Here is a 25,951-nt window from a genome sequence, read left to right as displayed (position 1 = left end):
AGGTGTAGGGACACAGAGCCCCTGGCCATGCGGCCCTTGGGTGGGGCGTGCCTTCCCTAATGGCCTCTCTCCTGTCCTTCCAGGCCTTCCTAGAGCGTTACCTCAGCGCGGGCCCTACTCTGCAGTATGACAAGGAGCGCTGGCTCTCGCTGCAGTGGAGTCTCGTGAGTGATGAGGCTGTGACTAACGGACTGCGGGACGGAATCGTTTTTGTCCTTAAATGCTTGGACTTCAGCCTTGTAGTCAATGTGAAGAAAATTCCATTCATCATACTCTCTGAAGAGTTCATAGACCCTAGATCTCACAAATTCATCTTTCGCTTACAGTCTGAGACATCAGTTTAAAAGTTCTATATTTGTGGCTTTATTAAAAAAAAGAATATATATATATATATATGTATACCAGAAGGGCATCATTTTTTTATTCTTCTTCATTGCTGACTGAAGCTGGCAGATGACAGACCAGTATCCTTCAACCGTCTGCACTTTATTTGGAAGGAAGCAGGGGATGTCCACCCTGGGGAAAAGGAACTGACAGCATCTACCTGGCTTTTGTGGATGGGACTTCTCAAGAAGCCGTTCCCGGGTGTTTGTATGACAGCTGTAAACCAAAGCGGAGCTGGCAGTTCTTGGGAGCCTCGCCTTACAGCAGTAGTCCCTGCCTTTTGTCCAGCACCACGCCCTCCTGTTGCTTCTGCTCAGCCCACTCATAGACCTCTAGGGAAATATATATCCTCATTCTGTTTTAGGAAACCAGACACGACACATCCACGTATGTGTTTGTGTGTGTGAATGTCCAGGACCGTATCACCCACGGGAGCCACGGGCTGTTCAGGAAATGCCTGCCTTCATCTTTGTTCTCTGTTGCCTTAGGTTCTGCAGAGAAAGATCACAACAAAAATGTGCATTATCAGTTTACAGCTCGTAATGATTTTGTTTTTTTCCCAAAGAGAAAACCTGACTGCCCTGTTTACGACCCTGCTTCCTTGAACAGGAAGACCTTGATTCCTAGCCCTGTGATTGCCCACCCATCTCACTCCATCCCCACCTCCCCTGCACATACCACACCCCCACCTGGCTGGCAGGCCTGGCCAGGGAAGCCCAGCCCTCCGAGCTGCCTGGGGCCTGCCTCTCCACTGGTGCCCTTGGTTGGGCTCTGTGCACAGCCTCATGTGGGTCCCCCGGATTGTTTGTACAGGGAGAGCAGGCTGGCTAGGGTCCCCTTTTAGGCCTCCCCTTTCAGTTTCTCCTCTGCTTGGCAGTACGGGGGAAGACTGACACTGTGACAACTGGGCTGGCAGGTTCAGCTTGCAGCCTCTAACTTCCCAGGGACAGTTCTCACAAAGCTGCGTAGCAGGCTGCCCTGCTAAGGGAGACCAAACAGTGCCCACTCCAGTGACAACTGCTGCTGTCCATTCTGATTTCTGACCACCATCACTGTGCAACTCTACCACTTAACTACCAGGGAAGGGGCTGGTTTGACCTCTGCTGCTGAAATTGCTTGTAGTTGGTGAAGTGCAGAGAAGGAATGGTCCAGCTGCAGAATTTGGGGAAGGGTAGGGAGCTGGTCTGATGGTCCAGAACGATGCTTCTGGGATCTGTTTCTTAAGTGCAGCCGGTTTCTAGGGAGTTTCCCCTGGCTGGGGAGCAGAGGAGGCCGAGCTGCGGGTGGAGCACCTGTCCCGGTGGAAGTGTGCTGTGGTGCGCTCCTCACGGGGCCATGTGGACGCCTTGTGGTGTGCTGTCCGCCCCTCCACTTGCCCTTCTGTATCCACGACAAACCTTTACAAAGGATTCGCTCTTGCTCTTCCCAGGTATTTAGGGTTCTCAGTTATCTTGCTGTAGTAAAGGATGACTCTGTCAGAATGCTCTGTGTGTGTGTATGCATGGGTACCCATCCACCAGTGGTGCAGTATTTGTGTATCATTTTTGTAAATTACAGCTGGATTTGGATATTTGTAATATACTTGTACCTGAAAAAGTAAACAGCAGTCTTGAATCAACAACCTTCAACTCAAAAAGTTGTGCTGGAAAAGAAGGAAAGAGAAGCCAGGCGGTGTGATGTGGAGCTAAGATGCACATTGAACTATGCAGTCCTGTTTATGAAAACCACACACTGTGTAACCATGGTGCTTTTGTCTGCTTACTTTTTGCCTCTAGGTTCCTTCAAACTGGATGTTCCTTATGATATCTTTCTCAGGAAATATATTTTGGGAGATGGGGCAAGGGATGGTGAATGTGTATGAGACTTGGGCTGTGTAAAGATTATAATATCCCAGACCAAATGTGTCCGAGGCCCCTGCACAGTAGCACAGCACGTGGAGTGCCACACACAGTTCACGCTGTTCATTCATAGAACGAGTAGTTCATCTACACTGTTCGTCGGCATTTGGAAATACTGTGCTTCCAGCACTATCTTAGATGACCAGCCCAGAAGGGGTTAAGTTGGACTAATTTGGTGCATGCATTCCCAGCAGATTGAAGAGAGGCTTAAATTAAGGAATTTGTTTTCTTTCTACCCCTTTTTGTCTCTTCCAGTCTCTGCATAGGAGAATGTCAGACTTTTTGAAATTATTGTTTCTGTTTTAAATTGAATATTGATTTTTTTACACTGACTTTGTATTGAGTCCTTTTTGAAAGAATAACAAAATAAAGTGCAGGATCTTTGTATAAAGCCTTTGTACTTTCAAACTCTTACTAGCTCGAGTTAACTGGTGCAGTGCGAACAATGTAAATGGCTTTAAAAAATTTAAGGTTCAGAAAGCTGTGTCACACAATTGAACACAATGTGTTTTTATTTCAGTTCTTGGAACCAATAGGCTTTCTTTTTAAACGGGTGTAAACTGTGCCCTAGGGCTTGGTGAATATATGACACATTCACATTAGAGGAGACAGGATTTCGTTTGCCTTTAATGTTTATAGATTTTCTGTAACTTTCAACCCAAGTTATTAAAATGTGAATGTTAAGTTTTAAAGAGTAGAAGACCTTAATGAGAAATGCATGGCTGAGATCACTCTTCCCTGGTGATGTTTTAATCAGCAGATGACTTTTGTTCTTAAGTGTGTACTTTTGAAGATAATGACAACTTTTAATCATCCTTGAACTAAATGTTAAGAAGTCGGCATTCTTAGAGTTGGAAGGGATTGGAAGGTTTTGTAGTTCATACATCCTTTGTGTGATCAGCTAAGTCAAAACCTGTAATACTTTTGCTAAAATTCACAAAGTGTAAGCCCTAGAGAAAACAACCAGTTTTTGGCCCAGCTATCACTGTCTCCCTTTCTCCCTCTGTCCATCCTTTCCAAATCTCTGGACAGGACAGTCTGTACAGCAGATGGGGAGAGGTGGGTGGCCTGTGCATGTGTGATGGGGCTCCTTGTTGGAGCTTGGAGCCCTTCTCCACGGGGTGGCCGTGGCTCTGCAGGGTGTACAGGATGGGCACGAGGTGCCCCCCACCCCCACCACTGGGTGGTATTCCACTCTCACCTTCGTGTCTCATTTTTGTTTTGAGTGCCTGTGTTTAGATACTGCTACAGCTCCATGGCAAGCCACAGGCCTGCTAGGCTGACAGAAAGTGATCACCCTGCACATCCTCTCCCCACACCTTTAAGAGTGAGTGCCCATTGGGCCCTTGGTTTACTCTCTCCTAGCTGTGCCCTGCTACCTAAGGCTTCCTAAACGGGATGCATATTTGTTTCTGGATTTGTGTTTCTGTACCTGTGAGCATTCCTCTGAGTGTAATTACCAGATGGACAATGTGTTTGTATGCTAGACATCTGACCTCTGTGTTACCTGTAGCTGATGGGCACACGGCCCGGCAGATGACGGCTTCTGTATGTGTTTCTGTGGGTGAGTGGGTGTCTGTTTCTATGTATGTCCTATATTGGAGAGATTTCCTAACCTAGCACCCATATTTTGGGAAGTTACTCTAAAGCCAGTTATTTTTCCCTCCCCTTCTTCATTCCTTTCACTCAGTTACACTGGCTTTTCCCCAGGAGTAAATGGCTTTTAGCACAGAAGTGGCCTGGAGAGCTTGCTGTCCTGCAGACAAGTCCATCAGACCCTTTCTTGCATCAAGACCCTAGGACCCCAAAACAGCAAAAAATGTTAAAAGAAAGGTCAAGCTCTACTATAGTTCCTGCCCCAACTTCACTACCCTGGAAGCCTTACTCTGTATTTCTCAAAACTTAAAATCAGCTTCTTAAAAAATAAGACTGATTACTAAAAGCACAGAAATGTTAACATAATATTTAAGTCGTGCAGCAGAGACCCTGCAATTATAAAGTGCTGTAAGTATTTCTGGGTAGTGTTTGTGCTTTCTGGATCTGTTACAAAAAAATAAATCACTACTGTGAATTTACTACTATGTAACCTTGTGGTCATATTCCATTATAAATAAAATATAAATCATTCTTAAGCCCATGGCATGTTCTTGAATGGTATTCAGTACAGTAGTAAATTGAGGTAGTTTAGACACTACGTTGAAATTGCTGCTGTGTTGTGCTTTAACCAAATGGATCCTGAGAAAATTTGATTTTAGTCGCATCTTTAACAAAACATATTTTGGTCAAAGAAGGAAGAGAAAGGTACTAACAGATTTGTCAGGTACTGTGTGTTAGGTAGTGTTCTAGAATATGAAATCCTAGAAGGCAGGGGTTATCTCAGTTTTCCTGATGAGGAAAAGGATGATCAGAGAGGGAGGGACGTGCCCCAGGTCTCATGCCTAGTAAATGGAATTTCAGCTCTAATGTTGATTCCATTCCCTCTGTTACTGTACCTTGAAGTATGATCTGAGTGATGGGGATATGGAGGAGGGACCGTAGGGCACTTAACCTTGAATCTGAGCCTGGGACGTTTGTTCTCGGCAGGTGGAATCCTGTTTTTTTTTACTTTGGGTTTGCCCCAGAGGTGTGGCTCCAGGGGACACCTCCCCACCCTGCTGGCACATTTAGGATTTTCAATGGAAAGTGCTCGACAGTCGCCCTCCGCCCAGGAGACCCAGGCCTGCCAGCACCTCAGTCCTGCCACAGGCCAGGTTGCAGTGTGTGCAGCTGCCGCCCTTCGCTTCTGCCCCTGCCCTGCTGGCGGGCTGGTCGGTCACCTTGGGCCTTGGACACCTGAGCTGTCATTCAGAAGGAACTGCCAACCTGGCCTTCTGAGGGGAGCAAGAAGCCTCTCTGTCAACCTGTGCCCCAAACGCTTCCCCTGGTTGGGGTAGCAGAGGGCCGAGCACAGGGAGGTTTACTATTGGAGGCCAGGCCTCCCTCCCTGACAGGGGTGCTCAGCAAACACTTTGCATCCCACTGTTTTTCTCCCCATTTGCCCTCAGGAGTTTTAACAGAACAGCTGTAAAACGACTCTAAAAACACAGTTTTCCTCTACTCCAATATCTAAGTTTCTGTTTAGTTGTGCATAAGCTACCTTTTTCTCTCCTGCTGTTCACTTCCCATGGATGACAGGAAAGGGAAAATGTGTTCACATATCTCGGCATTGCTACACATTAGGAATTTGGACAAATCTTCAAAGGGTAGATAAGAAAAGTAAAACTACTAAATAAAATGAGATTTTCAGACTGCGAGTCTCTTCTTACCAGACTTTGTGTCATTTCTACTTAGATAATATAATTTGCTTTGTTTAACTTGTAAAATAAATCTTTTTAATGGTTGTTTTAAAGAGTACAATAACTGGTACAACATTGTACCCCAACGTTACAGCAAATTTCTGCCTTGGATGCAGCAGAGTGAAAGGTTACTTGCAAGTCTGAGTCTACAACTTATGTCTCTTAGCTTGAAAGCATCAGTATTTTATCTTAGTGGAATAAAAACACTCTTATCTTAAGCCTTGGAGACAAATGTGACAAACCCCTGACCAGGCTTTTATGGAGAGTGCCTTTGGCAATACTTTTGGCACTGAACTAATACTTGGGTAAAAGTATTTGAATGTACAATTGTCTGGTTTGTATTTCCTTCTGTTTATCTGAGCTTTCCCTTGACCTGAGCTGTCATTCAGAAGGAACCGATCATGTATGAGTTTTTAAGCCCCGCGAAAGCCCAAAGCCTAGGAAAGCTTCATCTCTGAGGACAAGAGACTGTGGCTCAGGGAGTTAGTAATGGGACCCAGGCCTGAATGTGGATGACAAGTCCAGTTCAGCTTGTGGTGTAGGAATGGAGACAGTTGCACGTGATCACCATTTCAGGGCTAGGTTCAAAGAGGAGGCAGTTGCTTTTCATTTGCCAGTGCCTCTCTCAGTTATAGAAATAATAGCATATTCACTTAGTGCTGATCATCATTCTTTAAAGAAAAGGAACATAAAATCCAAACTTTGGTAATAATTCCTTATTTTTATAATGCATGCACTGTAGATTTTAGTTAAATAGCAAACTCCCCTGGAACCTCTAAATTATGACATGGCCAAGTTTGATTTCCAAGCAGTTGTTTATTAGTACAACTATTGTATAGAGTGCAGGGCACCAGGCAGGGTGAGGGTTGGGGTGGATACTGGCTCACAGGGGTAGTGAGCATAACTTGCCTTATCATGACCACTTCCTCAGCAGAGATGCTAGAGAGACCAGAAGGCCTGGGCCAGGCCTCACTTGGAGAAGCTTGTCTGACAATTGCTTTTGTGTTGAAAAACTTTAGCTTCTGAATTCAGAATCCAGCATCAACCCAGAAGTTCAGGGACAATCTGTGTGAGTGTTCTCTTTTGTTAGTTAACACTGCACTTTGTAACTAGGAGGGACAGTTGTACTAACCAGCCTCTACTCAACAATCATCACATGTGTATGACGAAGTGTGAGTGTGATTTTCCTGCATAAACTGGATGGTGGGCTCTCTTGGGACATTTTAAACATGTGAATGAATCATACTACCAGCAACCATCTGTACAAGTATGTTTGCATACATGCATAACGTGTGTGATGAAATGTCTTCTCAGTGTAACATCAACCATGTTAGTGTTCAGGACAACGTAGTGTACCTGGCATACAAGTTACTTTGTTCACTTTTTGGGACTCCCATACTGATGAACTGTAAGACATTTTACAGGTCACATTTTTTATACTGTAAAACTTGAAAAATAAATTCCAAATTGTATTTTGTTTCTTTTTTCGTGTGGTTATTTCAATCTAAAAGATTGTTTGCTTTCTATGGAACATTTTCACTCTTGTGTAATTTTGATACCTTCTTAAAGACAACCTGTCCAGTTTCTATGGAAACCAAGACAGTTGTGGTGATAGAGTGAATGGGAAAGTGGAATTGCCTTTGTAACAAAAACTCCCAGTCAAGAGTGTTTTAATGAACAGGTTACTGAAGAAAATCTTAGGCTCTAAAACTTGGAGGTGAAACAGGCCTTTTGAGTAAATCACCACCTGAAAAAAGACCTTTGTGTCAAGTAAGGGGAGAGAAAAGGGGCAGACGTGGATCTGTGAGGGGGTGAATATTGGATTGTTTTTGTGAGTGGCTTGGTAATTCATTTTAAATTATTGACTTTAGATCAGTTTATTTAAAGGGAGCTTGATATTTGAAAAGGAATGCTGGGGCTCACCTTCTGCTACACTCCGCTATCCCTTTCCTGTACTGAATGCTGGCAGCACAAAATTCTTCCTGTTGCACAGACAGGGATGAAATAAAGCAATTAATTTGAAGGTACTCATTGTGTAGATTATTGATAAGCTCTGTTTCTCTGGGCTTCCAGTCGAGATGCACACAATTTATATCTGCATCAGCAGGCCCCCTAGCAGAGAAACTACTGGAGCTGTGCAAAGACATCAACCATCAATGGAGGCTCTTTGGTTCTCGTGCATCACGCATTATGCAGCCATAGAATTCTGGGAGAGTTCTGAGATCACCTGCTAATAAACTGTCAGATCGTGGAAGTGGAGTGAGGGATATAAGGATGGCACCAGAAAACATGCCTCCTTGCCCAGTCCGAGACAGGGCCCACTAGCAGTGGTGTGTGAGTGGGCAGCATCTCTGCTTCAAGAGAGACTTGGTAATTCCTTGCTGATATCAACGTGTCATGCATCTTCTAGTTAAACATGCAAACATTGACGTGGACAGTTAATACTATATTTGACTTTTGGGTGTGTTCTGTGTTTTTACATCTGAATGTTATTATGGTTCTGAGAACTCAGTTCAGAAAAAATGATGATACATTTGTAAAACTTACACAAGGTGCTTTAAATATTTTTCCTTTTCTAGCTTCCTGTTCAGCTCTCCCATCTTGCACACTCATTTTTGCCTTCAGTGATCTGTGTGGTGGTAACAAGCCTTAAGGGGTCCAGTGGCTGAATATTTGAATAAATGGATGAATGAGAACATGATAGCACACTCAACACTAAAGCTATGGGCTACAACCTAATCACATATGATTAGTTTAAGAAAATCACTGGGATATTGCAGGGTCCTAGTGTTATTAAGAATCTAGTCATCACTGTTCTAAAGAGTACAGATTGATAAATACCAGACTAATTCGAAAGAGGTGCTTAATTCGCCTTGCAAACACTTGGATTTGTAGATGCATTAAAATAATGAATTGATATTTAGATGGCTGCAGTCATCTCATTCCCAGAGAGTGGAGTCTGGGACTTCTGCTGTCATCCCCGTACTGCTTTGCCTCTCACGATGATGCCTGTATTTCTGGGGGACTTTGCTGACCTAAAGAAAGAAAACATCACATGTTGGAAACCTTCTCACTGAGCCAAGGAGGTGCTTATTTCTATTTCTTCAGCAGTTGGCTGTCCTACACAAACATGAACAGATAACACTGTGTTGCTAAAAATCAGATAAGACTTGACTTTCAATAAGAATCACTAGTACGTTCTTCATCGTATTAATAGTAGTTAAATTAGCTCTGCATGGGGCTTACAGAGTATTTTGTCAAACAAGACTTATTAAGTACCTATCAAAACAGGCACTGAGGATAGAACAGTATTGCCAAAGTCTTTTCCCTAAGTTTGCTTTCAGACTAGAAGGGGAGGAAGTATAATAAATAGCAGGTTCTGTAGATTTTGTATGGGTACAGTAAGAGCTCAGGGGAGAGTCAACTTGCCTGTGGCATTCCTGGAAAAAAGAGAGTGTATCTTACCTTATACTTAAGATAGCTGGGAGTTTGCTAGGCAGGCACAGCTGGAGAAGGACAAGCATCCTAGTAAATGGAACAGCATGAGCCAAGGCTTAGAGGTCATGCAGCTTCTGGGAGGCAGGAGAGGTGAGACTGGTAAGGTCGACAAAGGCAAGTCACTTAAACTTCAGGTGCCCTGTGAGGAAATTGACTTTTACCCCACGACGGAGCTAGACCTGATCCCCTCGCTCACTGCCGGTGGTGCTGACCCAGCTTCTGCCAACACAGCAGCGGAGCTGTATTTGGGTGCTATCATCCCAGGTGAGACATTTGGACGCCATAGTCAATGCATGCAGCAGGAATCACCCCAGCTGGTCCAGTGCCTTTCCAGTCAATGAGCCCAGATATCGCCAACATCGGCATACTTAGGCTTTGCTTCCCTCACATGGAGGAGAGACACTTCAAGGACTTTTGGTTTTAGAAGACCTACTTTGTTTTCCTCCCCAACCTCTTACCCTACAAGCTAGACTCCACATTTGGCCGGTCAAAAAACCTTCCATTCATAATTCATTCTTTGGGATAGTATTTTTAAAAATATTTTTAAAATGCCCATTGAGAACAGAGAGCCATTAAAGAATTTTACACGTTATGATCAGTTTTTCATTTTATAAAGTTCATTTGATTGCAGTGTTCAGGTGGGATTAGAGAGGGAGCACAGTTAGAAACTTGTAGTAACGCAGGTGAGAGACGGTAAAAGCCTCAATTACACAGTAAGTGTGGCTACAGGAAAGAGGGCAGGACTTGCTCCCTATTAGATGTAGGAGTGGGAGACCCTAAAGGGCTCCAAGGTCTCTGGTTTGAGCACTGTCAGAGGGGGGTACCTCTTCCCCACTCCTCCACTTCTATGAAGAAGCACCTTCTCCTAAATGCTTCTAGCCTTTTGCCTGGCCCTTATTCCTGTCCTGGGATGGAGTAAGTTACTTGGTAAGTGGGCAGCAGCCATTTGTCCTTATTTTGTAGGGTGAAGCCCTTGGGGTGAAGTAGCATGTGGGGTCCAGCCTTTTTCTCCTCCCTCCCCATTCTTGACCACTGGGAGTCAATGGCCTGGGTCTTCTCTGCATATCTAATTCCCCTGGGCAGCCTGGACCTGGAGGCAGGAAACTGCAAAGCCCATTCTACTCATCTCTAGTCTCCAAATTACTGCTTTTCCATAATGTAATATTTTAGACTGCTGCTTTCTAACCTAATTTTTCAGTTGGTTCAGATCACCATCAAAAAAAGGAGGGCTTCTTTTTAAGGACACCCCTTTACAGCCCCAGAGTGTTATTCATCTGGGGTGCCTACAGAACACCAGACTAAGCTGGCCAGGGGAGACAGTTGGAGTGAGAGGCTTGGAATTCAGGACAGGCCTGGCATGAGACAGAAGGCACTGGAAACCATAGGGTGGGAGAGATTAGCTGGGGGAGTGGAGAGCAGTGGTCCCTAGCCCTCACATCAGTTCCCAGCTCTCTTCTTAAAATGCAGGTGGTCAGGCCCCAGCTCTGGAGATGGTGTATCAGTAAGTCTAGGCTGGAGATAGGCATCTGTGTTTTCTAAAATAAGCTCAGACAATATTCTGACACTCACTGAGAAGCACTGGCCAGAGTGGAAAGTTTGAGGACAGAGCCATGGGACCCACAAGTTCTTCAAAGGGATGTGTATGCCTGGCTGTGTCAGGGACTGTTGACCAAAAGGTCTGTGATGATGACCTGTGACTGACATGGGCTTGCCAGGTTACATAAACTAGGGCCTGGACAGTAGTACACAGTCTTGTTACAGAGGACAAGCTCATTTCAAGTTATATGAGATGGTATTTTAAAGAAATACATTGACAATGATGATGCATTCTTAATAACACAGTGAATTCCCTCACACAACATGATGGCCAGTTCTTGCAGTTCTAATCGGCCTGTATTTCCAATACTGTTTAATTGATAATGGACTCCAGAATGAAAGAGGAAAAGGGGTGTTGGCTTAGGCAGTAAAAAGGATTATAGGTGAAAGGGTATCTCGCCGTGACCCTCCTTACCCCAGAACGACTCAGGAGACACGGGCCCATGCAAGAGATTTTATTATCTGAAGGAGAAAATGGCTGCCCCCAGAGAGAGGGCGCAGCAGCTCGTGGGCGAGGAAGCACATTTTTAAGGAGTAGGGGTACGGTGTGTTCTGTGTTGGTGATTGGATCTTAAGGGGTGGGGGTCTTAGCGCACCAGAATTTGCCTTCAATAGGAAACTCACTTGAGTCTATCTCAGGACACTGAGGAAAAGAAATGAAATCCTTTGATTGCTTAGTTTAAGGAATTTAATTTTAATCTAGTTTAAATTCTTGATCTAAGTGTGAAAGTGGGGTTACATTTATACTCCTCTGAAGTGTTTGTGTGACTGGGAAAATCACCTGAGCCCTCTGTATCTCAGTTTCCTCATCTGTGAAATGGATATCATCATAAAACCCGTCTCATAAGAACTATGCAAGTATTAACTGAGATAATACATGTAAAGTAGATAGCACAGTGTTCCAGGCACATACCAAACATTCAGTAAATAATACCAGCTTAGAAAGTTTTAGGCCAATAAATGAACAGCACTACTACTTACAGATAGTACTAGCTTATCACTCAGGGCTTCTAATTTAGGAGCACCACAACATGATTTAAACTTAGTGCACATTACTCAGGCCTCTGGGAACAAGGGAATTTTCCTGGGCTGGGAAGTAGAGCACTTTCACAACAGACCACATTCCTTGGCTGTTTGAAAGATTAGCTTCAAAGATTGCTTTGAAAATTTACCTCCCTAAGAGCTTATTAGAGGTGGGGCTGAGCCTGGTTGCATGGCAACATAGCCCAGCTTGGGAACTGTCTGCCTCGCTTTATGAGGGGGAAAATAAAAATAAGGAGGCCCTGTAAGCATTGTTCAGTGATGGTGCTGGGGAATTATAGGTATTCTGTTTAATCAATCATTTACTCTTCAATAAATGAGTATTTACTTTGAGCTAGATGAAGTCCTAGTTGCTGAAGATACAAAGATAAATAAATTTCTTGCCTCCATGGAGCCCACAGTTTAGTGAAAGGAGAGACATGCAAATATGTATTTCAATTTAAATGGCAAATGCCATGATTCAGGGTATGCACAAAAAGCCACAGAGGCAGAGGCAAAGGGGAGGGGGCCTTCAGATTACCTAGACAATTGGCTAGGTGATCCACTGTTCACTACTGGGTGAGTGGTGATACCACTCATTCAAACTGGGACCCCATGAAAAGGAGGAGGAGGAGTTCAGGACAGAAGGTAATGAGTTCAGGCTACATTATGTTGTTTGAAGTGTTTGTGCAGCATCCAAACCAAGATGTCTAGAAGCAGTTGAATGAATGGGTCTAAAACTAAGGAGAGAGGTCAAAGTTAGAGACCCAGACTGGGAGGTCACTGCCAAACAGTTGGTAGCTGACAGGCATGGATGATATTACCTTGGGAAGATGCTGAGTTGATTGATAGTGTGAAACGCCCATTTAAAGGATGGGCCGACGAAGAGAAGCCAGAAAGGAAAAGAGAAAAGGAACAGAGGAGTAGGGCAAAAACCAAGAATGAGCAGAATTGAAAAAATCAAGAGAGTATTTTCAAGATAGTCTCCATATTTTCAAAATATGTTTAATGACAGAATTAGTTAGCGACTATTCCAAAGAAGTCTTGCCTTATTTTCAAAGAATCTGCACAGTGTCTTACACATGTGTTCAAAGATTGAGAAAATAAATTAGAACATTATAATGCACACTTAATGCTAAAACTACTGAGCACAGTGTAACTTTAGATAGTTTGGGAGGCACTTTGGGATTTTTTCAGTGCCTCAGGGCAACATTATGAACTCAAATTATTGTTGTCCTGCTCAACTGTGGGAGTACTGATAAATGGAGAGTTGATTGATTTCTAGATAAACCAACCAGTACTCCAAATGGGAAGGCTCACTAGCAGCGACAGAGCAGGGGTACCCAGATCCCAGCTCAGGCTAGGCAGTCAGTTGACCCAATCAGGGACATGAACCTATCAAGAAAAATTAAAATCCTTTGAGTTCCCCCACCTCCATGTGTATATTTGAGACTTGGCGCCTGAAGGGAAGTTCAAAGAACAAATCAATCTCCTATCCCATATCCTAATATACTAGAAATGATGGTGACAGCTGTGCATGTATGTTTCCGGACCTCTCAGTAGCTGTCCAAGGGCTTGGATCTCAGTTTGTAATGGACTGGCCTACATTTGAATAATAAGTTTAATAGAGTCAAAAGAAGCTAATTTACAAATTTGTTTCCAAGATAGAGACTTCCCTAAGAGAGATCCCTTCAGCTTGAGGAGGGATCCTAACTAATGTTCTGAGCATGGGGGCTAAATGGATTAATTGTGTCTCTTCCCTGGGCTGATTATAAAGTCACTCCATGCTTGTGAGTCAGCAAGCTGTCGATTCTGCTACTGTCATGGTCAAAGACAACAAGTAAACTGGAGTGGAGGTGCTAGGGGCTTGTTCTCCCCAGATGGCCAAATGCTGGTGCTGCCATGACTGCTGACAGCCTGGCAAAGAACACAAGGTTTTCCATGACAACCAAGACAGTCAACCTGGTACTAATTCCCCACTTGTCCTTGCTGAGTGGAATTACTGGATTTAGAGAGGCATTTGCTGAGTTGTGCAGCTCCTGATGAGAAAGGAGTGGGAAGGAGGGGTTAGAAGAGGGAAAGGAGAGCTGGCTGGGCGTGGGCCAGGGCAGCTTGCTGCCACCTTGTGCTCTCTGCATGGTAGTGGGTAGCTGTGATTCTGTTCTCATCAAAATCATTTGGAGTCGAGGCTAGTCATCATCATCATCATCACTGTCATCACTGTCCTCGTCAGAATTATTATTGTCGTCACCTTCATCCTCTTCATCTTCAATGTCATCATCTTCAGTGTTTATCTTTCCAGAAAGCACATCCTCAATCCAGTCTTCCAGCTCCTCAGCTGTGGGCAGGTCGTCATCATCTGGAATCTCCATCCAGACACTGTCAGCCTGTAGTGAAGGACAGTGAGTGAGGGAGTGAAGGGTAAGCCAGACCAGAGGGTTCCAAGTAGCTGTATTGAGTTAGCTCCAGGTCTCTTACACTTACCAGGAATGTGTGTGCACACTTTTAAATGAAATGTCTAGTTGCAAAATGGTATGTGTAGTATCCTGTTTGTGCAATATAAAAGGAAATGTATATAACATTGTGTGTGTGTGTGTGTGTGTGTGTGTGTACAAACAATCTGCAAAAGGGATTCTGGGGGAGGGAAATGGATATGGGGACAGGCCTGTGGAGGGAGGGTAGGGGAGTGGGCCAGGCCCAGCACACTGAGACTGGCAGCTGCTCTAACCCCATGCTTTCTTAGAGATGCAGCCTGCCCCCTACCAACTGCCCCTAATTTGTGCTTTGCCTCCCTACCCTGCAGTAGTCCCTCTGGGTCACCAGCACAGCCTTGGCAGAGCCCACTCCCTACCCTAACCTGCCCACCCTCCCTACCTGCCATGTTAGGTTGATAATGCAGGGAAGCCCTGGTGGTGAGGAGGTAGCCCAGGAATGGGGCAGTTCTGGGGGCACTGAAACCAAGTATTATTATAATTGTAATTGCATTTGTACTGTTGTTTTTCCCCTATGATTACATCAGCATATATACAAGATTCCTATATAAAAACAGCAACATATACATATATGTGTATATATATATATAAGTTTCATAAATAATATGAAATTTCTGGTACAAGAGCCATGAAACTACCACCAGTAGTTTCCCTCAGGGACTGGGATAGGGACAGAGTCAGGGCATTAGGAAATACTTCTACTTTTCACTTATATTCTACTGTTCTGTTTTAAAACATTTTAACTTGAGCAAATTTTTTTAACTATTATGGTTAATATTAGTATTAATTTAAGAATCAGTTTACAAGATAAATGTGGAATGCTCCAGGTGACTGAACACCAACAAGATAAATGGGCATTGCTAACTGGCCCCCATTCACATGAGTTTCCACCACCTCTAATTATGGCTCTAATGGACCCTCTGCAACCATCCCCTCTGTCCATGATGTCCATTACTTGTTGTATCTATGCCTCGTTCTGTTTTATTATGGTGGAGTTGCATCAGATGTCTGGACTGAGCTTTAAAATTCCTTACGCTCTGCAGTGCACCCACTAGCTTTTCCCACCCTCACTCAGGGGTGCCTGAATGGGGAGGAGAAGCCCCCCGCTCCTTGATGATTTTCTCCTGTCCTACTGTACGCTTGGTGCTCTGTCTGCAGTCCTGACTGTCAGGTGATGGTCTGCATGGGCCTCTGGGTCACACCTGCCCCATCACCCACTGTGCAATGGCAGCCCCAGGTGTGGGTTCCCTTATGAGAAAAGACCTTGTTGTTGGGCTTTGGGGAAAAATACAGGAGAGTTTACTTGGGTGGAAAGTTCCAAGTAGTCAGTAAAACAGGACCAGAAGCAAGGAAATTTGCCTATGCATTTCCAAGTAAGTGCCCATGGAAGGGAATCTTGAAACCATAGATTGGGTCTGGCTCAGAGACTAGGCTTAGGCCACACTGTCATGTTGCCTGAGTTGGGCAGGGCCAGGAGTCCTGTTCCTTTCATAAGGTGCCAGACTCCTCTACATGATCTCACAGTCTGGGTTCCATGGCAGACAACAGGGCAGGTTGGGAGTGCCTGAACAAGCTTTCATGGGACATACTTACATCTGTCACATTCACCACCCCAATCTGTGGCTTGAATAGGTCAATCTTGAAAGTCTTTTCCCAATACGCAACAAGCTACAGCAACAAAAAATAAGATTACGCAGCAGGCAGAAGTCATCCCTGTGAAAACCACTTATTGTGGCTGGACCCACCTGTCACCCCATCATAGTAACTAGGTCACTATTGGTTAAAGGTCTCCAAAACAGCTGTAGCCACTTAGTAAACTGAAGACTTGACTCCAGCCCTCAAGCACTTTAAACAAGCATGACAAAAAAGATATAATGCAAACTATGAAAATATGTAATAGAAAACGTCTACATCTGTAAGGAAGAATATTACAGAGATGGTCCAAAGTTGATCCCAAGTTACTTGTGGCTCTTTTTTTTCTTTTAAACTGGAGCATCTTTATTGACAAGAATTTGCTCTCATTCATGTAGGAACATATGTTATTAAACAGTATCAGTAAGATTGGCATTTGAGTCCTTATGGTGGTAAGAGTATCAGTGCTTTACAACTCTAATAGAATTACTAAACCCAAAGATTATAGGATTACTGACAATTTCTGGGAGGCATTTAATATATATATATTTTTGTAGATCTTAACCAATGTTTTAAAGATATACAAAATTGCATATTTTATAGAGCTATGAGGTGAATGAAATTTGTTTGTTAATAACTATAAAAACTTCTAAATTACAGCTTTTCTGTGAACTACCAGAGGCATGAAGTCCTCTCTTCTATGAAGCTGAGCTTCTCTTTTGAGGAGTTGGAGAGTTAGGAGACAGCTCTGCTAAGTGCTAGCGTTAGGCAACCGCTGCCTCACCACTTGTGGCTCTTTTATAGTTTATGTGTGGTGATGGAGTCATTTCCCTCCACTCTCTTTCAATGTCCCATTTAAAAATCCCTTACCTGGCATTACTCTGATACATGAGATGGCTGGGGAAGCAGTAATATGCTATACAAGTAAGAAAAGGGATTCCTCATTCAGCCAGGCTTGGGTTCCACGTGGACTAGCTTTTGACTTGGGCAGGGCTAAGGAGTAAGGGGCTAAGAAAGCAAAGATGTTCAGGGGCCGAAAGTCTCCCAAGTAAATATGTGGTGACTGGGGATAATAAGGAACCTGAAAATCAGAATAGTTTAAAGATTTTTCCTTTGCCAAAATGAAGGCAAACATACAGAATAGGTCAGGAGAACTGCAGACCATCTGCAGGCTCTTATATAACAAAATAGTCCAGATAAATTTGAAATATAACCAGGCAGAGACAAATATACAAAGTTATAGTACATAGGGTCTTATAAGGCCATGACTATGTTATGATTACCCAGAATTATGACACTGGCCTCAGATGTCATGGAAGTCTCTGCCTTTGACTCACTCACCCTGTTTGCAGGATTGGGGTTCAGGACCCCTGAGCTCACCAAAACCTCTCAGTTTTGTCTATGTAATCATAGTATGATCAGTTGTGACCTATGCAACAAAGAATAATTCCTAGAAGATAGACTTATTATTTATAACCCAGTGATAACTAAATTTGTACTGATGACAGGCAGTTAGCCTAACTTCAACTCAAATGACTAATAGACAAAGCTTTGGTATCACATGAGCTGGGTTAGAATACTACATCTGCTATACTTACTAGCTTTAACCCCTCTAGCTATCATTCTTTTCATCTGTAAAATAGGGATTATAACAGTTCCTAATTCATAGAGTTGTTGAGAAGATTAGATGAGATGATGCATGTAAAGAGTTTACTATACTTCTAGGCATACAGTGGAGGCCATTAGTTACATTCATTATTATTACCACTGGGCTTGTGTATTGTACAAATTCTGTTTATTGTTTTTATAGCTAAACATAGTCAAGACTTTCTGGTCATTGATTAGTGACACTAAAAAGAGTTTGGACCTCAGGCTCCTATGCATTCACTATGTGCTAGATATGCAAGGACCCGGGAGAAACACTATGAACAAGATAGACAGGGTCTCTGTCCTCCAACAGGTTGCCCCTCCTCTCCATGAAGTTCTTAACTCTGTGCAAAATTTTCGTGTCTGTTTTTTATTATTCAGTAACTCAGGTTGCCTTAGAATGCCCCCTCCAAAAACACAGCAGGCCAGGCTGGGCCCTGGGGCATAATTTGCTTACCCTTATGTAGGGGAAACTTTAAATTCCCTAACTCCTCTATTTGCTGGAACTCTTCTTCCCTGAGACTCTCATGCCCCTGTGCCACTGAAGCCCCACCCAGAAAATTAAAGCAGTTATAGCAAGGTGGTAGGTTGAGAGGCAGCTAGCAAGCTGCTGACAGAAGAATTTCACCCAGCTCACCTGAGTATGGGCCCCTCAGAGGGATTCCTGGTCTCCAGAGAGTGGTGAGTCTAACCATGTCAGTGTCAGCGTGAGGCTGGAAAGTTCAGTGTTGCCCCAGTGATCAAGATCTCCCACACAGGATGGGGGCAGCCACAGTGCTTCTGCAAGAGCCCTTCTTATTTCACACCCTCCTTAATGGTTCAGGGTCTCACATTAAACACCGACATTAGACTGTGAAGGTGAGCAAGGGACATGTCCCAGTCTGAGCCACTCACCAAAGGAAAGTCATCTGGGTCAATCCACACGATGCTCAGGTCAGGGTTGTCAGTATTGTCCCTAGCAACCTGTTTCAGGATCTCCAGGAACTCGTAGCCATCTGAAGCAGGATTCAAGAAGGTTGAGTAACCCCTGCACATACATGGCTTCTAACATGGAGAGCAGAGAGGATGGTTTTTCCACGAGCGTTTCTTAGGCCATTTGGTACATCCCCTCAATTACAGGATTATTTTATATAATGAGTCAGATGAGAACTCCAGCCACAAAGCAGCTTGCTCAAGGGAAACAATAAAAATTTTAAATAAAGAAATTAGAAGTTCACAGGGAAGTGGCTTAATTTAAAGCTGAGCTCCATTTGCTAATCTGCATGTGAAAATTGACCAGCCTTGAGTCAGAAGTGCAATCCCAGAACATAAGAACTCCTGCCGGGTCCTCAGAACTCTGTGCCATATCTTGAAACCTATGATTTGGTATTCCTTGGTGTTCTAGGGACTAAACCTGGACCTTCCATTGTCTGCAACTAAATTCCTAAAACCTTCAAACTAAGCGAATTTCTGATTCCAGGTGGTTTCACAACTTTGAGACAGTGAATGGGGTTTTCTCCCTCCCCCATTCAGTAGGCAGCATTTATTGCCACCAAGGGAGGGACGATTCATAAGAAAAGTGGAGACAAGCCTTGTGAGCTTTAAGAACACATTTTTCTTTTAGCTTTAAAAGCCTAAACATTTAAGGATTGGAAGCATAAAATTTATGCCATATACAAAAATACTGGAAGAATGGTTAGCAAGGGAAAGCATACCCTATACCATTAGCATCCCTGCTCTACTACCAACCAGGAACAAAGAGCTTAGATTCTGGAAAGTTCCTGAGAATAAGCTCTGTGCCTGTGTGTGTGTTTGTGTGCATGTGCACAGATGCAAGCCAATGTGTGCATCCATGTCCACATACAGAAACTCCACAGTTTCAAGGGAATTCCAGAGCATAGGAGACCCATGCATGCTTCATTTCAGAATGTAACTCAGAAAAATGGAAAGACCCCAGAATCTCTTGGCAGACTCCCCAGTGCAGGAGCACTGGGGCAGAAAAGTCTGCAGGAGGCCCCAGGGACTCTGTTGTTCTGAGGAACATGCACAAAGCTGAGAGGAGGCGCGGATCTGAAGAAGTCCTGCAGTCAGGCTGGAGAGGAGCAGCGGTGATCTAATCGGGACAAGGGCCGGAGGCCGGACAGAACCACAGACTTCTTTGCAGATGCCAGTGTGGATGGTGAGAAGACCATGGTGACTCTGACCAGATGTGCACCCCACCTTTCTGTGTCCAGAAGCCAGCAAGAATCTGGATCCCTAGGGATGGTGGGGTGAAGCAGGGGGACCATTAATTGTTAGACCCAGTTTCCACCATCCAGCGGGAAAATTGAGGTCCAGTTCTAGACAATAGTATCTTTACTGCACAGCTGAATTTGTGTACTTTCTATGCAAACAACTCACCAACTGCTTCCTTAGGAATTCAGTATGGCCACTGCACTTTCTCTGTAAGAGCTTTCTTCCTCTGCCAGGGGGTCCCAGTCAATTTGAGCCCCTCTCTGGAGCCTCTGTTTAACAAGCCTCTCCTCTCTCCAGGCACTCTAGCTTTTGTTTGGCTTCTTGGGGCCGCTTGGTAGGTTTTTCTTTGCACTTCCTCCTCTTTAATACATTCCAGGCAAAATGCATACTATTCTTAGCAGTTCTGGTTTGAGTGGGTGTAGTCATTTTAAATGTTGCTAACTCATACTGCTAACTCATAAGATTCAGGCTGGGCCCCCTCAGGTCTTTTTACCTTAAAAGAAGAGCTACTGATAGGAGGGAAGAGGATCTTTTTGGCTCACAGCCCCTTCCTGCAGAGTTGCCAGCCGCCTAGGCAATTTTTCCATTTATGCTCTGAATTATGTTTCCCCTGCTATCCGAAAGTATAGCATTCCTCTGAAGCCTTTCTTAAGTCGGATGGTGTAAAGATGCAATTACCGTGTGTAAAGCAATTACCATTCTGTGCAAAGTGAAAATCCTCTTTGGATTTCTTTTGCACAGTGAAAACAGGTACTAAAGGAGGTCTTCTGTAAAAAACCAAGTGGCATAAAGTAAACTTTCAGATAGAGGGAGAGACCTGTGTGTCACAAATTAGATTGTATGCCAGGCACCTAAGCACACGAGGGCCATGCACTTTAGAGTTCCTTATCTCTCAGTTTGGGGGCTGGGGTGGAGCTGGGGTTGTGGGTATTACTCCTGCCGCCTGTAAGTGTGGCCGTGAAGGTGGAGTCTCTCCAGAGTGCCACAGGCTGCTGCTCACCGGACACTATGGCTTCGCCTCCTCTGGGCATGTTGTTATGTCACAGGGCAGGGAAATATGGTGCCCCCTTGGTTAACTGTGGACTTATGTAACATAATATACAGAACACAGGGGGGAATTCTTCCCCAGCACCCTCAGTGACTACTCTCAGCGGCCAGAAGAAAGGGATGATAATAAACGAGGTGATGTTGCCAGGGCGCCGCAAGAAGAGAATCAAATTTAAAAGTAAACTTGACAACTCAGAGATTCGCAAAGAGGGTAAAATTCAACAACACAGACCAAATTCAAGTGGAAAGTAAACTTGAGGGACAAAAGACCAACTTACATAATGGGCAGGGAGCCATGTCTAGGCATATGTACTGTATAGGGTCAGGCTGCTATCAGACCTACAGCTGAACACACAAGACAGTGCTGTAGTTTTCTGATGGAAAGAACTCACATAATATCAGGATTAACAACAAGGAATGCTGTATACAAGAACCTTTTCTATTCTATATTCTAGAGCAGATTTAGAGATAAAAATAAAGATTGAAGGAATGGAAATTGGGTCCTGCAAGAAAAATCAAATGGATTGGAGTTTTTACATAAACCAGATAAGTCAGAATTGTGGCTTTAGGCCTATTTTTAAGAATATGAAAGGTTTTGTGTCTACAGAGGAGCAAAGAAAGCTAAAAAAGAAAAAAAAAACACAGAATAAACTAATAATTGAGGTTGACAATAAAGCCAGACCAGTTTCAACCAGATCTAAGAGCAGCCCCTTGACTTTCAGGATGATGGATTCTATAATGAACATAATCTTTCCGCATCCCTGGACATCTGGAGAACAGAACAGAGCCTGTTCTTCAAGTGGGCAGCCCAGCATGGTGCTTAAGCACACAGACACTTGGGGCAAATGACTTTCATCCAAATCCTGGTTCTGCCATTTTGAGAGTGACTTTGGGCAAGTTATTTAACATCTTGGCTTCTCATCCGTAAAATGGGGGTGATGATAATAATAGGACCTATTTCACAGGGTGGTTGTGAGATATATGAATTTGTATCTTTAAAGCACTAAGATGGTGCCTGGCACATAGTAAGCTTTAGCCATTATTCTTAAACGATCTAAATTCTTCTGTCTAAATACAAGGAACCTGGCCATTCATCTGTTCATCCAATGCATTTGTATTAATTACAATGATCCGGGCACAGGTGTCGGGTAGAAAATAGTCTTGGCCTCATGTGGTAGAGAAGACATACTCACAGGAAGTTACACCCAGAGATAGTATGTCACGGGGTGGCTCTTTCTGGCTCCTGTGGTTGATTCTGTGCCCAAAGGCTTCAGGGGTGGCTGTGCCAGCCAATGTGACTATGAGAACTTTGCCTCAATATGTGGGTCAGATCAAGTTTCCTTCCATTGCTTTAAAGTCATTAAGCTAACTTGGATATTCCTGATTCAAGGCTCACAAGTCCCATGCCTTCTCCCCACTTTATTTCCCTGCTTTGAATGTAGGCCTGTTGGAATGGATTCTCATTTATCTAGGAAAGCTCAGTTAAGGCAGCTAAGCTGGTGCCAGCTGTGTCCAGTTGCTAAAATGATAAATTATAAGTTCAATTTCCTCTTAGGGAGAGCTGCTGTTTCTTTGTAAAAACTGCAGGTTTCCTGAAAAGGAAAACATCCACTGTGGACCCTCCCTTCTTAACCAGGAAGGAAGGAATAGGAAGCTGTATTTCACTTCTGTAATTCAGTGTTAAGCATAAGACTAGTCCGTATTTGGAATTACATGAATGAATGAATGAATGAATGGGCTTGAAATAAATAAACATTTCTGTCATCAATCATGCATTGACCGTAGATGCCTTTTAAAATTGTGGCCCTGCATCTTTCAGAATGAATAGTCCATAGTTCAAAAAAAATGGTAGCTAAAAAAAAGGAAATATTATTCCAAGATTATAGGCTATCGATTATTTAGCCTTCAAAACCAGATTATTCTCTGCACTTATCAGTTAGAGAAGCACTCATCCCCAAAGCTAGAGGGACTCTCAAACATTCCAAGTATGCAGGCAGGTGAATAGGCCCAACCAGAACATTTGTCTATCTCTTCTCTTAAATATTTCTGGGACTGGAACCCTCAGACCTCCCTCAAGGCCCACTACAGAGTTGCTAATCTGATAGCCAAGAATATTTTTCTTGATTGATCCAACTCAAATCTCCTTGTACACAAGCAGTTCATCTCCCAACTTCTTCCTCTGTGAACACAGGGCATCTTTACATGCAGGAAGTCTGTACCATGCTGTCCAACCTTTCCATAAGTATTTATTGAGCACTTACTGGGTACCGAGTACCTTTGCATTTAATCTTTACATTCAGTCCTGATGGAGGTTAGGAAGCCTCTATGATCTCCATTTTAAAGGAGATGGAATGAGACGCAGGGAGAGTAGGTGACTTGCCCAGCATTACATGCTAGCAAGTGGTAGGTAGAGACAGGGTCCTAAGTCAGGCCTTTGGCTTACATGTGTAGAGTGATTTCCACAGTCATTTTCCCTCTGAAGCCTCAGCCTTCCTGCCGGAGCTGCTGCCATCATCCTTCCCCGAGTCTGTGCTTGAGATCTCCGAGCCCAGAGTGAAAGCCCCAAGATGTGGGCAGCAAGGCAGGATGTAAGGAGACAGAGCAGGTGCAGCCAGGCCTGGAGGGCCGCCTCCACCTTCCCCTGCTTCTAACCATGCTGCTGAGCCCTGTCCTCCTCACAGACAGCTCGGGTTTGGATGGTTAACTGGGACATGTCCCTGAGCGGCGCAAAGGGGAGTCTCAGAGGTCAGTGTCAGTGGAGGAGAGGGACTCAGCACTGTGAGAACTGTGACTCCCTCCTGGCCACACGGGACTGGGAACTCGGGTCTGTGACCTGGAGCTGGAGCTCCTGTGGAGCCAGGTTTCCCATGGCAAGAGAGGGGCCTCTGGGATTCAAGGTTGTGGGAAGGAACCTGGGGATCATGCTCCTCATCCCCAGGAGGGGAGGGACTGTGGGAATGAGATGGCACCAAGCCCTGGGGACCAGTTCTGGGCCAGGCACAGCCACGTCTGGAGCCAGGTCCCTGGCTGGCCGACACATGTGTGTCTCAGGGCGAACAAAGGCCCAGGAGTAAAAAGGCCCACAGCGCGCTGCCCACCCTGACCTTCACTGTCCTTGTGACCCCACCTTCTGGTCACTGGCTGTGCTCATTCCATAAAGGCCCTCCCAGGTGCCACACCATATGGAGTCATGGGGCTCCAGTCTCTCCTGGATAGAGGCCAAGGCCTGGGGAATTAGATTCTTAGGGTGGGGGGTCCTGCTGTGGCTCATGTGGCAGGTGACACAGACACACTGGCAGACTTGGAGGTTGTGTCTGGAGAGGGCACCCATCTGGAGTGTGAGGACCCTGCACAGGGCACTTAGCCTCTTTGAACTTTGATCTCCTCATCTGAAAATGGAGAGAACAGCTGCCTCATTACTGGGGCTCCTCGATGATAATGATGCTGTTACTATCATGTGGGCACTTGCAGAGGAGACTGTGAAGATGTTCTCTGTCTTCTTTTTTACCTCCTCCACCCCATCAACCTTTTACTCACTGTAAGCTTTTTTTACTGCTGTCAAGCTTCGTTGATGGGAAGGATTCATTTTGTCATTGGGCAGGTATATTCCGAGTGCCCACACGTATCAGGCCCAGAGCCAGGGGCTAGTACACAAAGGTGTGCAAGACAGGTGATGGCCTTCAGGTCCCCTCTTAGAAAAGCCTGGCTGTCCTCAGGCAGAGCCCACTCCATAAGTGTGGAATCCTAAACAGCAGTGTCATGGCATCCAAACCTGGGCCCATGGGGGAACTCAGGAGGACAGACAGGTTTGGGAGCTTCCCCCTGACACAGCAGAGTTACCCAGTCACCTCTTAGAATGGGGGGACATTGTGTGGGCCCCACAGTCCTGAGATGGCACTTGAGACATCTGAATACCCTGTCACTGCTGACCACAGCCCTCTTCTCTGCCCTGTCTTCTCCTGGCCTTCAGATCTCAGGATTGGTGCAAAAATGACATGAGAATGGTTTTGGGATGGAGAGGAGCATAAGGTGGTTGAAAATGCCAGACTTGGAGCTGGACTGCCTGGATTTGAATCCCAGTTCCATCACTTAGTAGCCATGTGACCTGGGACATTATTTAACTTCTCCATACCTTTGTTTCTTTCTCTATATATCTGGGAAGATGATAAAGATAGTAGCTACCACTTAGGGTTGTTATGAAGGTTAAATGTGCCAATATTTGTTAAGCACTTGGGACAACATTGGCACGCAGCAGGAAACAAATGTTAAATTCAATAAGCCAAATTTAAATTTGGAAGCTCAAATAAGCAGTTAGCATTCCTATTTGAGATAACTGGTCTCAGAAACATTTTACGAGAAACCCAAGCAGTCAAAAACTCAGAACAGGACTTGGAGACATTCACTCAGGGCCTGTCACTGGTTAGCACATGCAGACAGCAGCCTGTCCTCGCATTTCCAGCTTGTTACTGCTAACATTTCTGGTGCCCTTGGAGGATATCCATCCAGCACTCACTCATGTAGAAACGCTACTTAGCGAACCTTTCATCAAGTGTTATGAAGAAGATGTCAGCTTGATGCACACAGCTGGGGGCAGCAGGGGAGAGTAGATCATTTTTGAACCTGTCAAACAGCAGCTCCAGCAGCATTCTGAGAGCAGGAGCGCTAGGGGAGGCTTGGGAGGAGGAAGACCCAGCACAATAGGCCAGAGCAGAGGGATGGACATGTCCTTCCCAGCCCGGCCGGTCTGTGGGCAGCAGGGATGAGCGCTCACTGCAGAAGGGACCAAGTGATTATGTCCTGGGCCAGGACAGCAGACACTGTGCAATCCCTGAGCCCAGGCTCTCGGCTAGGAACCGCTTAGGAGAGTCCCAGGGGACCTGGGGCACTTGGAGTGACATTTGTTCTTGCTGTATAATCATAGACTCCAAATCTGGGAACGTCAGTGGACAGCGGGGAGAAAGTCTGACTTTTCTTCAGTAATTAGGTGCTCTGCTCTCTCCTCACTGCCCTCCCCTCCTTCCCTGGCCCTCTCCACCCCCCGCGTGACAGTGGCAGCAGCAGTGCTCTTGCTCAGAGCCTGCAGCTGTGCGTGGGGGTGGTAGTGCCATCCAGTGGCTGTGTCCAGAGGACCCTGAAAGAAATCTAAGCTCTTGTTTGTCTGCTGTCCCTCTAACTGTGGGAACCCAAG

At 44.8% G+C, this 25,951-nt stretch overlaps 2 protein-coding genes across 3 annotated transcripts in view; one reads left to right on the top strand and one right to left on the bottom strand.

Annotated features, from left to right (window-relative positions):
• Positions 1–4,190, top strand: part of VANGL1 (VANGL planar cell polarity protein 1) — a 48,201-nt gene extending 44,011 nt beyond the window's left edge. Inside the window, exon 8 of the mRNA XM_036895318.2 lies at positions 84–4,190. Within this exon, the coding sequence (XP_036751213.1) occupies positions 84–344 (261 nt within the window). The 3' untranslated portion in view covers positions 345–4,190. The remainder of the gene's footprint in view (positions 1–83) is intronic.
• An 8,526-nt stretch (positions 4,191–12,716) lies between these two features.
• CASQ2 (calsequestrin 2) overlaps positions 12,717–25,951 on the bottom strand; it is a 63,308-nt gene continuing 50,073 nt past the window's right edge. For both annotated transcript variants that reach the window (XM_036895326.2, XM_036895324.2), the window contains 3 exons: positions 18,397–18,497; positions 15,817–15,891; positions 12,717–14,118 (listed from right to left, as the gene is read on the bottom strand). In XM_036895326.2, the coding sequence (XP_036751221.1) occupies positions 13,921–14,118; positions 15,817–15,891; positions 18,397–18,497 (374 nt within the window). In that variant the 3' untranslated portion in view covers positions 12,717–13,920. The remainder of the gene's footprint in view (positions 14,119–15,816; positions 15,892–18,396; positions 18,498–25,951) is intronic.

The sequence above is a fragment of the Manis pentadactyla genome, chromosome 4, assembly GCF_030020395.1.
Source record: "Manis pentadactyla isolate mManPen7 chromosome 4, mManPen7.hap1, whole genome shotgun sequence".
NCBI classification, from domain to species: Eukaryota; Metazoa; Chordata; class Mammalia; order Pholidota; family Manidae; genus Manis; species Manis pentadactyla.
The sequence above is the reverse complement of the archived record's forward strand: the minus strand, read 5'-3'. Positions and strand labels throughout refer to the sequence as shown.